Raw genomic sequence first — 14340 nt, forward strand, 5'->3', positions numbered from 1 at the left:
GACGTAAAAGAACACTTTATTGAGCTTCTTAAAAGTTTACAGAGTTGACCGCGGTTGACTACAACAAGATACTGGAGAAGTTTGTGATTCTCGTGGATGAACTCATTCCGGACTGCCTGGAATGATCCTGTGTCCATCTGTCTCCACATGGTTGGTGCTAAGAGGGGGCTGTGTGCAGCATTCTCTAGCCACTAGTCACTGCTGAGGCTTCAGTGCTATCTGTGGTGTTCCTGATTCAGGCTCTCACCATCAAAGAAAGGACTTTCTGAGAGGGGTCCTCAAAGTGGTGCATTCGAGGCAGCTGAGGAGGCAGAGGGAGATTAACAGGCTCAGGCACGAGGCAGCCCTCCCCGTAAGCATCATCAGCGCCTTCAACAAAATGCCAAAGAAACCCGTGTACTTTGCTTTTTTTTTTAAAAGTACAGCAGTCAACAGAACAAACCTTTGGTTAGCTCTTGTCTTTGCAAAGCACAGGTCCACTTAAAATAACCTTCTCAGAATGACCAATCAGACCACCCTATTTTGCCACTGCTTTGAAAAACACTGTCCTGGAGTCATAGTGTTACCTCATTAATTATTTTTCAAATATTTCTACAGTTTGTGAGTACAAAATATGTTATTGTTGAGAGTGGTCTTTTCCAATGAAAGCTCTGCAGTCCAAAATAGAGAAGAGTGGAATTACACAAGCCTTGAGAACGTACAATTTGCAGCTTAAAAAAGAAAAAAAGAAACCTGATCTCATAGTGCAAAACATATTTAAAGAAACATTCAATAGTTTCAAAACAGAAACATGTTAGTTTTCAGTGAAATTACAAGAGTAAAAGGCTGACATGTGACAAAGGTTCCCTTGACTCCAGACCATTAACTGGCTTCAAAAAGTCTTCCGTAGAGCATGTGTGACTTGCCACATTACTGATAGAAGCCCTTTTTCTGGCAAGGGGACACAGACTAAGATACTGTACAGACAGCAAATGGGGCACACACACTATCACTTCCACATCAGAGCCACCACTTAACACAAAACACCCACATGTATAGGAACATTACAACCAAGAATTCAAAGCTTCTGCTTCTTCCTTCAAGGTCAATTCACAACTCTAAACTGTTGACCAAAGGTGTGAAGAGTGTTCTTGACGTCACTGTACCGCTCAAAGTATGTTTGACCTAATTTCCTGGACTTCAAGCTGCAGCGTTGGACCAAGTACATCCATTTTGTTTGAATAATACAGTATGTGCGTTTCCTTGAGGTCCACTGGTTGAACAATAGCTTAGAGAGTGACAATATTGGCATGGGAGTTAAGTGTTTTCTGAATGAAAGGTTGAACCGCTGAGACTTGTTTTGATGTTATTTTTGCTGGTTGTTTGCCATTGCTATGTTCTGCTGCAGCTGATAAGCATTTGGTTATCATTTTCAAGTACATAAAAGTCCAGAGGCCACCATGCAAACTTTCTTGAGCGTATTCACGTTTCACTCCATCTGGTGGTGAATGTAGAAATAGCAGCAATGTACTGTCAGCATCAGTTATTGGCTGCACTTCCTCCAAACAAGACATCAGGCTCCCAGAGTCAGAAGATGTAGGCAAAGTTTGAACATCTCCGAACACCTCTGAGCTCTGTCAAAGCTCTGTGCAGGAGTGAGGCCATAAACCTCTCAGCAGCAAAAATAACAAAACAAAACAACTAAAGAGAGCCTTGCATGACTATACCTTCACAGCATGAGAGATCTCCTGGACCTGGGAAAGCACAGCCCCGTGGCAATACAGCTATGGAGAGGGTGGGCCTGAATGAGCTTGCCTGCACCAGCCTTGCTGAAACATCACAAACCACACCCATCCCTCTGGATTCTTGATTTGTGCACAGCGCCTCCTCATAAAACTGTTCAAACTACAGCAGAAGAACCAGAGGAGGAAGAGGAGGAGGAGGGGAGGTTCCAGAAGAGCCACTTGCGCTTGCACTGACGTTTCTGGTACAGGTAGTCCTCCTTCTCCCGCTCCTTACGCGCTCTCTGGTAGTGATCGTCCTCCTTCAGGTACCACACCGGAGGCCAGCGGTGCTTCTCAAAGTAGTCCTGGTTCTCTGGAAGACACGCGCAAAGAGGGTTTCAAGAGATGCAAAACTAAAATAAAAGCAGAAAACCACTTCCCAAATGAATCCGTTTGATATATCTAAAGCCCAGTTCAGACCAAAGATTTGAGACATGACATAACAAGCTGCAACGTTCTAAAATGCGCCACCTGCTATTAGGAAAACTGAATCACCTGCAAAGGCAAGAGTTGGCATCAGATGTTCTGAGAAGGATAATGCACACTGCAACTCCTTTCTGCAACATTCAAAATGCTTTTGTCCAATGCAAAATTTTGGTCTGAACTGCGCTATAAGAACAAACCTTTCCTCAGCAGCCTAGATTGGCCAGGCCACCAATTCATCACATGCTGTTTATCAAAGAGTAAAGAGCCAACTTGATTTTTTTTTCTTAGGCCCTTTCTGCTGGTCAACACTGGAACATTCCCTCTGGGTTGCCAATAAGAAAAACCCAGGACTGGGCCATTGATAGAAATGACATAAGCCCAACCATGGTCCAATGGATCATGTTTACCAGGGTCTGTAGTGTACTGTGGTGTACCTGCGGACTTGGCCTTCATGTCTCTGGGGAATTTGCGACAAACACTGTTGTAGTTGGTGCAGATGTGATGAAGGCACCAGTTAGTGAGCTGATGAGCACAGTGGAACTGTGGGGAGGGAGGGAACAACAGAAAGAGAGAGAAAGAGAGATCACATGGCCCACTATGTGGGTGAAAAACACAAGAGCACTTCCCTGTTTTGTAGCCACTGACACATTGAAAAATGCAAACTTGGTGGTAAACGCTCGTTCTAAAGCAAAATGCGGGCCCTGTGACTGGGTGTTTGGAGTTCCAGTCACACCATTTAAAGGCAAAGTCCACATTGGCAAGGCAACAATTAGATCAGGGAGTGATAGGGGGTAAAACGACTAGTTCCGTTGATCTCATTGTTCTCTAGCGGCCACTCCTGGTCAGACCAGGTGCCTGCAGATGCCCTCCGACGACAAGGGCCGTATATGATTGGTGGTGCGTCTGCAGAGTGGAAAATAACGAGAACAGGCCTCATGTGAATCAGAGGAGTCATGAGTCAGCCATCTCCTCCTGAAGTCAGCAGGAAGGGTTGCTGGCAGATAAACAAATAAATAACGCATACTTTACATTCCCTTAAAATAATTCACAGCAGTATCAGCTAAATTCCAAACGTCCCAATTAAACACATTCTCTGAGTTCCTTGAAATATTGGTTGACTGCAATGCTGCGCAATACAATTGTGTCTGCTAAGGCATTTCGTATAATGACAAAGTCCTTGGTGAGCGGTGGAAGGAAGCAGAAAGTGAAGGACTGCAGTCTAATCTGCTTCCCTGCGGTTTTCATTGTTCTGACTCGGCCAGTTATGAGATGCAGGTCAGCAGTGAGAGCTTTGAAAAACAATCCCACGTGACCCGGCGGGAGAGTGAGCGATCTACCGAACTCAAGTGGATCCCTTTCTGTCACCACTCCAAACCACCTGGCCTCGGAGAGCCGCCCCACCGGACGATGGCAGCGGACAGCCTGGCACATGTTAATGGCACTGTACCCCTCATACCTGAGCCATCTCGAGGTACACCAGCACATCCCCGTCGATATCAGCCCCCATCATGGCAGCCTCCATTAGAACTGTGACCGTGTAGAGTTCTGAAATAGATACCGCATTTCTCAATGGCATTCATCTCTCCAGCTCTGTCTCCTGGCAACCACACTGAATTCTGCCTTTGCTCGACTCTATTTGTGCTCACATTTCCTGAAAGCATTAGCAGCACAAGGTCCACAAAGCACTGAGCGCCATGAAAGATAATGATAAAACCGATGCACATGTAAATGTTTAGGTATAAAATGATTGGAAAGCCGTTCTGTAGAGAGCTGGTTTACACAGCACTGTTTGCAGTATGCATTCTGTACTTCTACCTGTAAGGGCCACCAGGTGAGGCAGACATAGGCGGTTGGCCAGGACGATAAGCTCCATGGCGTCCAAGTCGGGCCGTGAGCAGAAGCGTCCGGTGTACAGGTACTCCAGCACTGCCCGCATGCAGCTGCGCGTTGTGTTGGGGAACAGAACCTGGGAATCACACAAGCCTTAAATCACTGCCTCAACACAGCACACACACACACACACACACACACACACAAGCCTAACATCTCTGCCTCAACAAACACACACAGGCTTGTGTCTCTGCCTCAACACAACATACACAAACCTTAAGTCTCTGCCTGAAAACAGCACACACACACAAGCCTACAGTCTCTGTCTGACTGAAATTAAATTTGTTCCCCCCATTCAGAATGTTAAAGCAGCCTGTGAGGTCTGGAGTTACCCACCTCCTTAGTGCAGCTCTCCACAAAGGGCCCCCCGAACATGGCCGCCATCCAGTCACAGCTGGAGATGAGCAGAGGCTTATGGGCCAGGATGGTGCCGTCATCCAATTTGAAGACCACGTCTGAAACACAGGCACAAGGCAGTAGCCACACATCCATCCACATACACTACAAATGTCTTTACATTCATTACAAAAAAGGCACTTGTGACAGTGTTGTCCACAGTTATTAGCTACATATTACTAGGGACCATGCTCTATTAAATAATGGTGCTTACAGGTCAAAAAATGTGCCATACTATTTATGAAACAGTATATGAAGAAGATGGGCTGCACAGTAAATGGACTGCAATTATATAGAACATTTTCCAGCAACTACTGCACAAAGCACTTTACAGTGAATGCCTCTCACTCACCCTTTCATGCACGCACTCACACACAAACGGCAAAAGATGTGTCCTACGTGCACATACAACACACATTACAAAATATGAATACTATTGCTTTTACTTATCATTCTGTCACTAAAGGGAGGTCTGATAACACTGCTAATACAGACCATCATGTCAATTGCCAAAAGGTCAAAAGTATGTCTAAGGCAGGCTGTATTCGGCCCCTGAGACACCCACAGAATAGCCCCTGTGTAAAACAGTGCATGAAACCTTCAAATACACGCCTCACCCGTACAGCGGGCATTTTGACGGCTCTTATCGTGAGAGAGACTTTGATTTATATAACCTGGAAATGACAGCACAAGTGAAGACCTCCGTGGGTGGTTCGCATTGTGCGTAAGGCGCTAACGCTTTTCAGAATGCAGCGTTCTTTCATTTCAGCATCTTCTATTATCCTTTTGTAAATGCAAATATGGTGATTAATGCACATACTGCACCCTGTCCACCCACCTAGCGCACCACCAGGCACCCCAGAAAACACTCAATGGAAAACTGCAATCCTTTTCTGAGCACTAACATTTTAACAGGCAACACCTCACACCTGAGAGCTATATGCCAGCACTTTCACATACTGCATTTCACCAGACGCACAATAAATGTCCTATTCCATAGCATGAGAATTTCCTATCTTCAGTACGATTGACTGTCTCGGTCAAGTTATGAATAGCTCTCATTAAATTCTGCTTCGTAGCAATGCACCTAAGCTCACCTGTTTGGAAGCATGAATTTACAGACACACTGAACATTAAGAGTACCAGAAACCGAACAGTAAGAAATGAAAATGGGTCTCCAAGCTCTAGGGATTATTTCCAAAAATCAAGACATGTCTCTTTTTTCTGAAAGTAAAAAAAAAAAAAAAAAAAAAAAGTGTGAAAGTTCTGCTCCAAAAGGAAGCTGGTGAACCTCAAGCTTTTGGAATAAGCCATGCGAGCTCTTTCCCAAAAAAAAAAAATCTAGCACATTTTTGGCATACCCGGAGACGTTAAAAATGAACATGCAGTGTGAATAAATTTACACTTCACTTTTTCATATTTAACTTCACCTAACATTTATAACAGTCATTTCATGTTTCAAAAAAGATTTCAATTTCAACATTATTGCAAATCCACTGGTCTCAATAACATGTAATTGCAGACAAAATCATCATTTTTTTTTTTTTTTTTAAATAAACTTTTCTTTGTGTCCTGATTCACAGCATATTTGAGTACATTCTCAGGACCCTTCATTTGGAATGTGAATGCACTGTACACATACCTGAAACCGCAAGGTTGTGCGAGCTCGTGCAAAACCTTTTCATTGTCTGTAATAAACATCCAAGGGGCGACGTAGCTCAGGAGGTAAGACCGATTGTCTGGCAGTCGGAGGGTTGCCGGTTCAAACCCCGCCCTGGGCATGTTGAAGTGTCCTTGAGCAAGACACCTAACCCCTAACTCCTAACTGCTCTGGCGAATGAGAGGCATCAATTGTAAAGCGCTTTGGATAAAAGCGCTATATAAATGCAGTCCATTTACCATTACCATTTACATCCATACAGTACAACTACTATAAAATCACAAGTAGAATTAGAATTTCTCCAAGCATTTCTGTAGGCTCTGCTGACCTGTCCTGGAGGCCTAGATTCTCTTTGTGGAAACCGTGCTTGTGCTTCTTACCTGAGAAGGTGCCCTTGGCCAGGCACTCCTTGACCCTGTTGGTGCGGCGCACGTGGAAGGCTTTGGTGATCTCCTGATTCATGAAGGCCTCGTTGTTGAGGATGTTGGCCACCATCATGCGCAGGTCGAAGACCTCCAGCAGCTCGGCGATGTGCGCGATGTGCATCAGCTCCTTCTCGTGCTCGTCCAGCTGGCCCGTGTACAGGTAGCGCAGCACGGCCCGGAAGGGGCCCAGCTGCACCGAGGGGTCCATGCGCACCACGGTCATCGGCCGGGGGTTGTAGGTGACCGGGTCGTCCACCAGCTCCTCCTGGATGCTGACGAAGGCCCGGCTCCAGGTGGACAGCAGCCTCCCCCGCCGCCCGTCGCCCCCCCTCAGGGTGCCGTCGCTGGTGCAGGCCCGCAGGCCGGCCCGGCTGCCCTCCTCGCTGCTCTCGCACACGTCGAAGCTGGCCGCCCGCATCAGCAGGTCCCGCCCGCTGAGGGGCGGGGCCCGGTGGGGCCGCGCCTCCTCGTTCTCCTCGGAGCTGAGGTCCATGAGGAACAGGTCGTAGAACTTGGAGGAGGCGGTGGCCAGGTAGATCTTGTGGGCGAAGATGCGCTGGTGCTCCTGCAGGACCAGGACGACGTCGGCGCACAGCGGGTCCTCCAGCAGGCGGCCCGGGTGCTCCTCGGTGGAGGAGGGGGGCGGGGGCACGGTGATTATGGGGGGCGGGGGCTTGGGCGGGAGGAAGGGCGCCTGCAGGAGCGGCCGCTGCACGTTGCGGAGGTGGGACTTCCAGAACTGCAGGTGGCGCCGCGAGATGAGGGCGGCGCGGATGGCGTTGTCGAAGACGTCCTTCACGCCGAACTGCGCCACAACGCTGGTCTCGTAGTACGGCACGCCCAGCTCCTTGGCCACCTCGCGGCCCTTCTCTGGCGCCAGGATCTCATTGGGCTTAATTGGTCTGCAATGCAGGAGAAAAAACAGGCAAGAGTATGGCTTGTAAATGGCAGCCAATTAAAAAAGTAAAGCAAGTCAGATAATTACAGATACAGATCTGTTAAATCAGCATTAGCAGTAAATGCCCATAGCTATAGAATAGTTAATTGAGTTACATTTTTAGCAAATTAGTTTCTCCTCAAAATAGTGCAGTATTTGACAGGTAGGTTAGATGGTGTCCTATATGCTAAGAATTCACTTCTATGAAATGAGCACAGCACTGCTTTTAAATGTCTCACATACGTTACAGTCATTCCAAACATACAATAGTATATTTGGTATAAATAATGTACTCTTCATTTGGAATTCCCAAATTGGTAGAGGCACGCCATGCCCACTTACCTGGCTAGGGGGCGCCGCGCCCTGTTGACGGCCTCTAGATCGGCGTAGCGCAGGTCCAGCTGGCAGCCAACCAGAATGACAGGGGCCCGGGGGCAGAAGTGCTTGATCTCGGGGTACCACATGGTCTTCACGTGGTGCAGAGAGTTGGGGTTGGCGATGGAGAAGCACAGCACCACGACATCCGACCTGCAGCGACGAAACGGAGAGTGAGAGGGGAGGGGTTAAACACACGCCCGTCACAGGCCTCAGGGATCCCCTTCGAGCGGGACGGAGTACGCGGGACACACCTGCCGTAAGCGAAGCGCCGGTCCTTGTGATGATCCCCGAATGTGTCCCAGAGGCGTAGGGACACGCTGACATCGTCCACCACGTCCCTGGACCGCTCCAAAACCTGGTCAGACAGACAAGGCCATGCGTCACACGCACTGGCATTAAACAAACTCATCTGCAGCAGAGCTGTGTAGCTATGTCTTTCAGAGGGTCAGTTACTGCCATGCTCCTGAACAAGGGCGATAACAGACTTTTCACAGACTTTCTAAAAAGCAAACAACCAGAAATGAAAAGACAATTACTTTGGCCAAACATTTCTACTGTGAATCTGGTCATTGAAAGACACTGACTGGGATTCTAGAACAGTTCCACTCACAGTAAATTCAGTGTTGAATCAACTTTTAAAAAGTACATATGGTCCTTACTGGAGTTGAATTAACATTGGATGTTTTACTGTGCCCAACTGCTGTCATCTCACACAAGATAGGGTAGACTTATGTTAGCTGTGTGTTTCTGCAACACAAATGTCTAATAGCTGTTTTGACTGTGATTTCCTGTTTACATCTACTTTTATAAAAGTGAGCCATATCCGATACCTGTGTTTACACTTTCAACAGTGTAAATGAGGGTTTGGTTACCGATACGAAAGTAGCCTAAAAAACCACGCCGCCACAGCCACATCGTCTTGTGGCTTTTCAAAATAACTTCAAAGCTTAAAGAGATCATTAGCCCCTAACGAGGAGGTTTCACAGAGCAGCACACATTTTTTTTAAACCTTACAAATAAAAAGCTTTTTTTCCCCCACTGAAATAATCTGTGTTCTTTTTTACGTAAAGGGTTCAGCTGAGTGTAGGACCAGATCGATGGTTTTGCAGCAGGCAAATTTAGACACTCAAAGATGCCGCAGCTTCGTCCACGTGGTGCAGAAGCAGAAGCTCAGGTTCTTGGGCGAGCAGGATACTGCGCCTTCTCAGTCTGCCGCACTGCTGTAGCTAAGGTTACTCATATTCAATGATACAGCTGAAACACTGCAGAATTGTCGTAAGAAAGTCATGCATTAGGTAGGGATTAATAATTGCAAAAATAAAAATACATTCCTGAGGTTCCTCAAATTCAAAGCGTAGGGGTTATGCACTGATTTTTCCAAAACCCCCACACAGATGCATGAATTTAGCCTGAAACTCTATTTCAATGGGCAATAGAGTGAAATGATCATATCTGCAGGAGGGCAGCAAACAGAACTGCAGGTCCCTAACAACAGCAATCTAAACCTCATCCATGTGTAAGAAACCCCCTAGACACACCAAACAGCGAACGCGTGCAGTCTTCCCCAGTGCTACCGCGATGGGATTAATTTAATTATATCTCAGTTATCTGACTCCAAAGTAGCGTTTCAACCTTTCCTCTGTGCTAACAGTTATGCATAGATGGAGGAGACTTTCCACCAGTAGTGTGGCTCTATACGGATGGCTGTCTGTCTTGGTATATACCTAGGGATCAAAGGAAAAACCCCAAGTCATCAAATAAAGAACAAAACAGTACATCAATGATCCTGCCTGCGCTCCCTCTGTAAGCATATCCCACTGCGTTAACCTTTGTAACTGAGACACCAACGCGTTCCCCGTGACATCGGCTTTCCAACAATACCAAACATGATTACACTGTATTATGGAGAACTTGAGGTTTGCATAATGCTGATCCAGTCGGGTGTTTTGCAACTGAGCGCTGTCTCTTTATCACACCCCGCTGACTCCCTGTCAGCACAGCAAACAGTCTGTTTTCCTTTGGGGGTCTGATAAGGGGCACACTTCTGTAAACCGCCCTGTAGATGTCAAATGAAATCAGCTGGAACATAAATCATCAGTCTTTGACTTGAGCTCTACAGTTACTCACATTTCACAAATACATTGAATTTGTCATGCATTTCCTACAATTAAATTTGCCCAAGTAGTACTTCCACATACAGTATGTGATAGGTAAGGCCTAGGCTTTGCTCTAGGAACCACATTAATGGACGTAGCATTCTACATGGTACAGTCTTCAGTTTTTTTAGCACAAGGAGTGGGTCGGGTAGAGTGCATCGGCCTGCTAGGGCAGCCATCGAGGGACCTGCAGTACGGGCACTCACCTCCTGACAGACGCGGTACTGGTCGATGGCCCAGACGGTGGGCACGTGCGTGGCGAGCAGCTGGTACTGCGTGAGGGTGGCGTTGCAGGCCCGTGCGCAGATGAGCCGGGTCTTCCCCACGGCGTTGTCCCCCACCACCACGCACTTGATAGTCTCGACGTTTGGCCTCTCATAGTCCATGTCAGAATCCATCAATTGGGACCTGTCAAGGGTGTCGAATTAGAATAAAACAGCAAAAAAAAAAAAAAAAGCCCAAAGGCCCCTTCTGCTTAATTGAAATATCAGCCCAACCTTGTCGGACACAATCCGACACTTGCGCTAGCCAGTTAACTGCAGGCCTGACCCCAGACCTGAACCACTCAACCCGAGCACACTCAAGCACCAGGAAAAGGGTACCGCGCTGTAGACTGATAGAGTACCCAGGGAGCTCTACGGCAGATAAAGAGGATGATTCTCATTCATTGTGGTTATTACTGGACCGCATTACTCATACTGCTTGCAGTGATATCAATGCTTGGTCATGCGCTTCCTGAATGCAGCTAGCTCAGCCCACTCAGTGACCCTGTCACTCCCAGCCTATCTCCTCTTACAGTGAGACACATTAAAGGAGGGGGGAGGGGGGGGCAGGAGAGGTCCAGCTCCAGGAAATGGGGAAGGAGATGTCCCTGAAAGAAAACAGTAACCCTCTGATAATTCAATTCCCCTGTACTAAGTGCGGAAGCCATGTCCGCGGACGCAATAATACTCATCATTGTGATGTCTGCAACAGTTTCCATTAACAAAGAAATGTCAGAATGGCTGGAAGACAAGGCACCAGTTAAAATAAGGTGCAGTTTGTGCACACCACCCTCAAATGCATTGCTCTAAGAGATCTGACTTCACATTTCCCAGGATGCATTACTCAATGATTCAAAGCAAAGGGCAGAACAAACATCCTCTTAACAGGAGCTGCTGTAATATGAAGGTCTCCTTTTGATGCTGACTGGACACAACTTATTTCAGTATCAGACATCCATTTTACAGCATCTGAAGTAACCCCACAGATTGCAGCACCACTGAGGAAAAGATAGGTCAACTAAACCAACTAACCAGAAGTAAAAATAACAAACAAATTTTTAAAAAATTTTAAATTTTTTTTACAGTGGTTCCCAAATTAAAACACAACTTTTTAGTAATGAAAAACAAACAAAAAAACAAACACCTTTTGTTGGCTGTTAATAACCTCCACACCCAAGGTGCGCGTAACTCCAAGCATCAAATGTGCTTTGAGAACAAAATGTTGCATCAACAGGAAAACAGCAAACTAAGCATGTTGCCCGAAACAGGCTACTTTAATTGACTACTATCTTGAGTACAATCTCATGATGAATGGTTACTTTTCCCTAGGCTGTCTGATACACAAACAGAAGCATTCAAAGTGATGATAAGCGTCTGAAAAAAAGAGGCTGAACTTGCCACACCCACACAAATACAAAAAAGCGTGCCTTGTGTCAATTGTAACTCCTCCTCCTTCTGAAGCTTGTCTTCAGTACCCTACTGTGACCCCTGTAAATAATGGCATGATCACACACAATACAGGCCACTGAGCAGATATTAATATTTCAGAGAAGCATTGTTACCTGTTATTGTGTATGATGTCTATCTCCTCTGCATACTCCCAGAAGGGGAGTGGACGGGAGTGCTGCCGATGCCTCGGAACAGGAGTGTCTGGCAGAGCTAGCTGCTGTGTACACACCACGTCCAACTTCCCCTTCATTCCCTCAAACCCTTCTGCCTAGCAACAGCTTTCTATTGGCTGACAACATCTCTCTCCTTTATATCTCTCAGGGTCAGTTGATAAAAGTGTAAAAAAAATTCTAAATAAAACACACAGGCAATGATAATACAAAAAATGTGTCACATTCTCTGAATTGTTCATTGTTAGATCACATTGATTGTGTGATCGTTTTAGCTTGTTTTTTTTCGGCAAGCAATGTTAAGGTTTGGAGAATTAGCCCATGTTTTTGAAACACATCAGAAAATAAAATAAAACTAACACAATAAAGCAAATCTTGCAAAGATTTAAAATCAATGACATGGCAGACAGAAAGTTGCAATTTAATAAATTAACCCCAGACTCCCACAGGAGACTTCTCATGGCACTACAGAATCTGAATTTCCAATATTCTTTTAAGCAAAAGAGGATTACTACAATAGTAAAGCTATAGAAATCTGGAGAGATTACAAGCAGGGTAGAGAGAGTGAGTAGTAGAGGTAGATAAGAGATAAATAATGTAAAATCAAAAGTTTTGGCTGATGTAGACAGTGGATCGCTGCATTAATCTAGAGACACGCTCAATACTCACTGGAAGATCACCGGTAGGCAAACAGACCATCTATTTGAAGTTCCTAGAAATATATTAAACCTATCTGTTTCAAGGGAAATATATTATTTATTTGTGCATCTAAACCAACCACAAAAAAGCACACCTACCATGAGAATCACGACAACTGCACTGAACAAAGAGCATGGCTGAGCAAGCATCAATAGGAATATACTGAATAACATTAATTGAATCACCACAAGCGATTTTAACCTTAATATTGTACTGTAGAAGTCAATATTTGTTTCCCTTATAGTACCTGCCAGCAGGTAAAGCATTAGTCTACTGCAAGTAGCGCCGTTTATTACTAGATGTGGAATGATTGAGTAAATATGCCAAACCCTGTTATGTAGTACATCAATACACAGACACGACTGAATTCCCTTGAGACAGTGACAGCAATCATTTTTAATAAGAACATTTTAATAGCTAGGATACTGGCTCAATAAAAAGAAAACACGTTTCAGTGACATGACAATACTGACATAAAAATATAAGACCAATATTTGGAAATAAAATCGATATTCTTTACAATTAGATTTTTTTAAACGTAAAACACGTTAGAGGCAATATTCATGTGGTGGTAGCAATCCATGCAACCTGATGCATCTAAATCGACAACAGTTGTGGAATGCATTGGAAAAATTGTTACCTTATTCATTCGGCGACTGAGTACCTTCATATTTAAATAAAATGGTAGGAATAATATGGGGAACACACTTTGCTCACCTCCCGCCTGGAAAATGGTGGTTGTTGATTTCGCTAGCCAGCCTCTGGTTTCCTTGGAAACGGAATTTATTTCTCAGTGAGCAAACGATACAGCACATTTTGTTTGCGTTCACAAGAGTGTCAAGTATTAGATATTTCAATCACAGGATGAGAATTAAAAATGCATCGGAGGCCAGCGTAAACTACCAGGCGAAGTAACGTTAAATAATATATTCAAAATGATGCTAAACCCAAATGTAAACAAATCAACATGCAATCCTAATACGCCGTGAAACGTGATATGGGAAATAGACAGGCAACACAATTTGTAAAACAAAAGAGAGTATAGATATTCCATGTATCAGAACTACCTTGGCAGTGCATTTTTTATTAGTTAACTAAAAAGGCTACCGTCAGCTAGAGTGAGTGCAACAAATCCGGCCTGGTCTGGAAGTGCACCAGATCTATCAATGTGTTGGGAACTGCCCTATAAAAGCTTCCGAAGTAGCGCTGCCTACATTCTGATTACGCTATGTGACCGCTTCAATTATAAAATCGTAAATACACAGGCCTACATAAAAATAAGTCTTGGCTAACCCTGAATTTCCGAGACCAAACATCATTCTTTCTCGCCGGTCCTCTCCCACGTCTACTCAGCTGACGCAGACTCATTCATAAAAAAGAGTCCCCGCCTTTTTGTTGAGAGTGCAAGTGCAACTACGGGCCAGAGTCTGGCACTAAATTTAAGATAGCCTGCTAAATGTTGTTCACTGGGTTGAGCCACTTGAAGGTGAGACACGACGTCAATATGTTTCCATTGCCCATGTGGATAGTCACATTACGACTGCATAGGTTATTTTTGGTGTAGGATGCAGGCCTACGCCTTTATTGGCCATCTTCATAATGCGCTCAATAACACTGTGATATTAGAAGATAAAGCAGCAAAACCACTCATTACATTACATCTATTTAGCAGACGCTAAATTTGGATAAAATTTTATCCAAAGCGACGTACAAAAGTGCATATCATGG

General features: G+C 45.1%; 2 protein-coding genes across 10 annotated transcripts in view; one reads left to right on the forward strand and one right to left on the reverse strand.

The window, feature by feature from the left end:
• Positions 1 to 14340, reverse strand: part of LOC135261268 (rho-related BTB domain-containing protein 2-like) — a 22823-nt gene continuing 8483 nt past the window's right edge. For 3 of the 7 annotated variants that reach the window (XM_064347386.1, XM_064347387.1, XM_064347385.1), the window contains 9 exons: positions 10238 to 10439; positions 8127 to 8230; positions 7840 to 8025; positions 6516 to 7462; positions 4416 to 4534; positions 4005 to 4155; positions 3646 to 3734; positions 2624 to 2729; positions 1 to 2076 (listed from right to left, as the gene is read on the reverse strand). In XM_064347386.1, the coding sequence (XP_064203456.1) occupies positions 1880 to 2076; positions 2624 to 2729; positions 3646 to 3734; positions 4005 to 4155; positions 4416 to 4534; positions 6516 to 7462; positions 7840 to 8025; positions 8127 to 8230; positions 10238 to 10439 (2101 nt within the window). In that variant the 3' untranslated portion in view covers positions 1 to 1879. The other 4 variants (XM_064347388.1, XM_064347389.1, XM_064347384.1 and 1 more) reach the window with 4 other exon arrangements.
• The window catches only part of ido1 (indoleamine 2,3-dioxygenase 1), a 17310-nt gene continuing 16974 nt past the window's right edge, over positions 14005 to 14340 (forward strand). For all 3 annotated transcript variants that reach the window (XM_064347393.1, XM_064347396.1, XM_064347397.1), the window contains exon 1: positions 14005 to 14098. The gene's annotated coding sequence lies outside the window, so the exon portion shown is untranslated. The remainder of the gene's footprint in view (positions 14099 to 14340) is intronic.

This window comes from Anguilla rostrata, chromosome 8, assembly GCF_018555375.3.
Source record: "Anguilla rostrata isolate EN2019 chromosome 8, ASM1855537v3, whole genome shotgun sequence".
Lineage (NCBI taxonomy): Eukaryota > Metazoa > Chordata > Actinopteri > Anguilliformes > Anguillidae > Anguilla > Anguilla rostrata.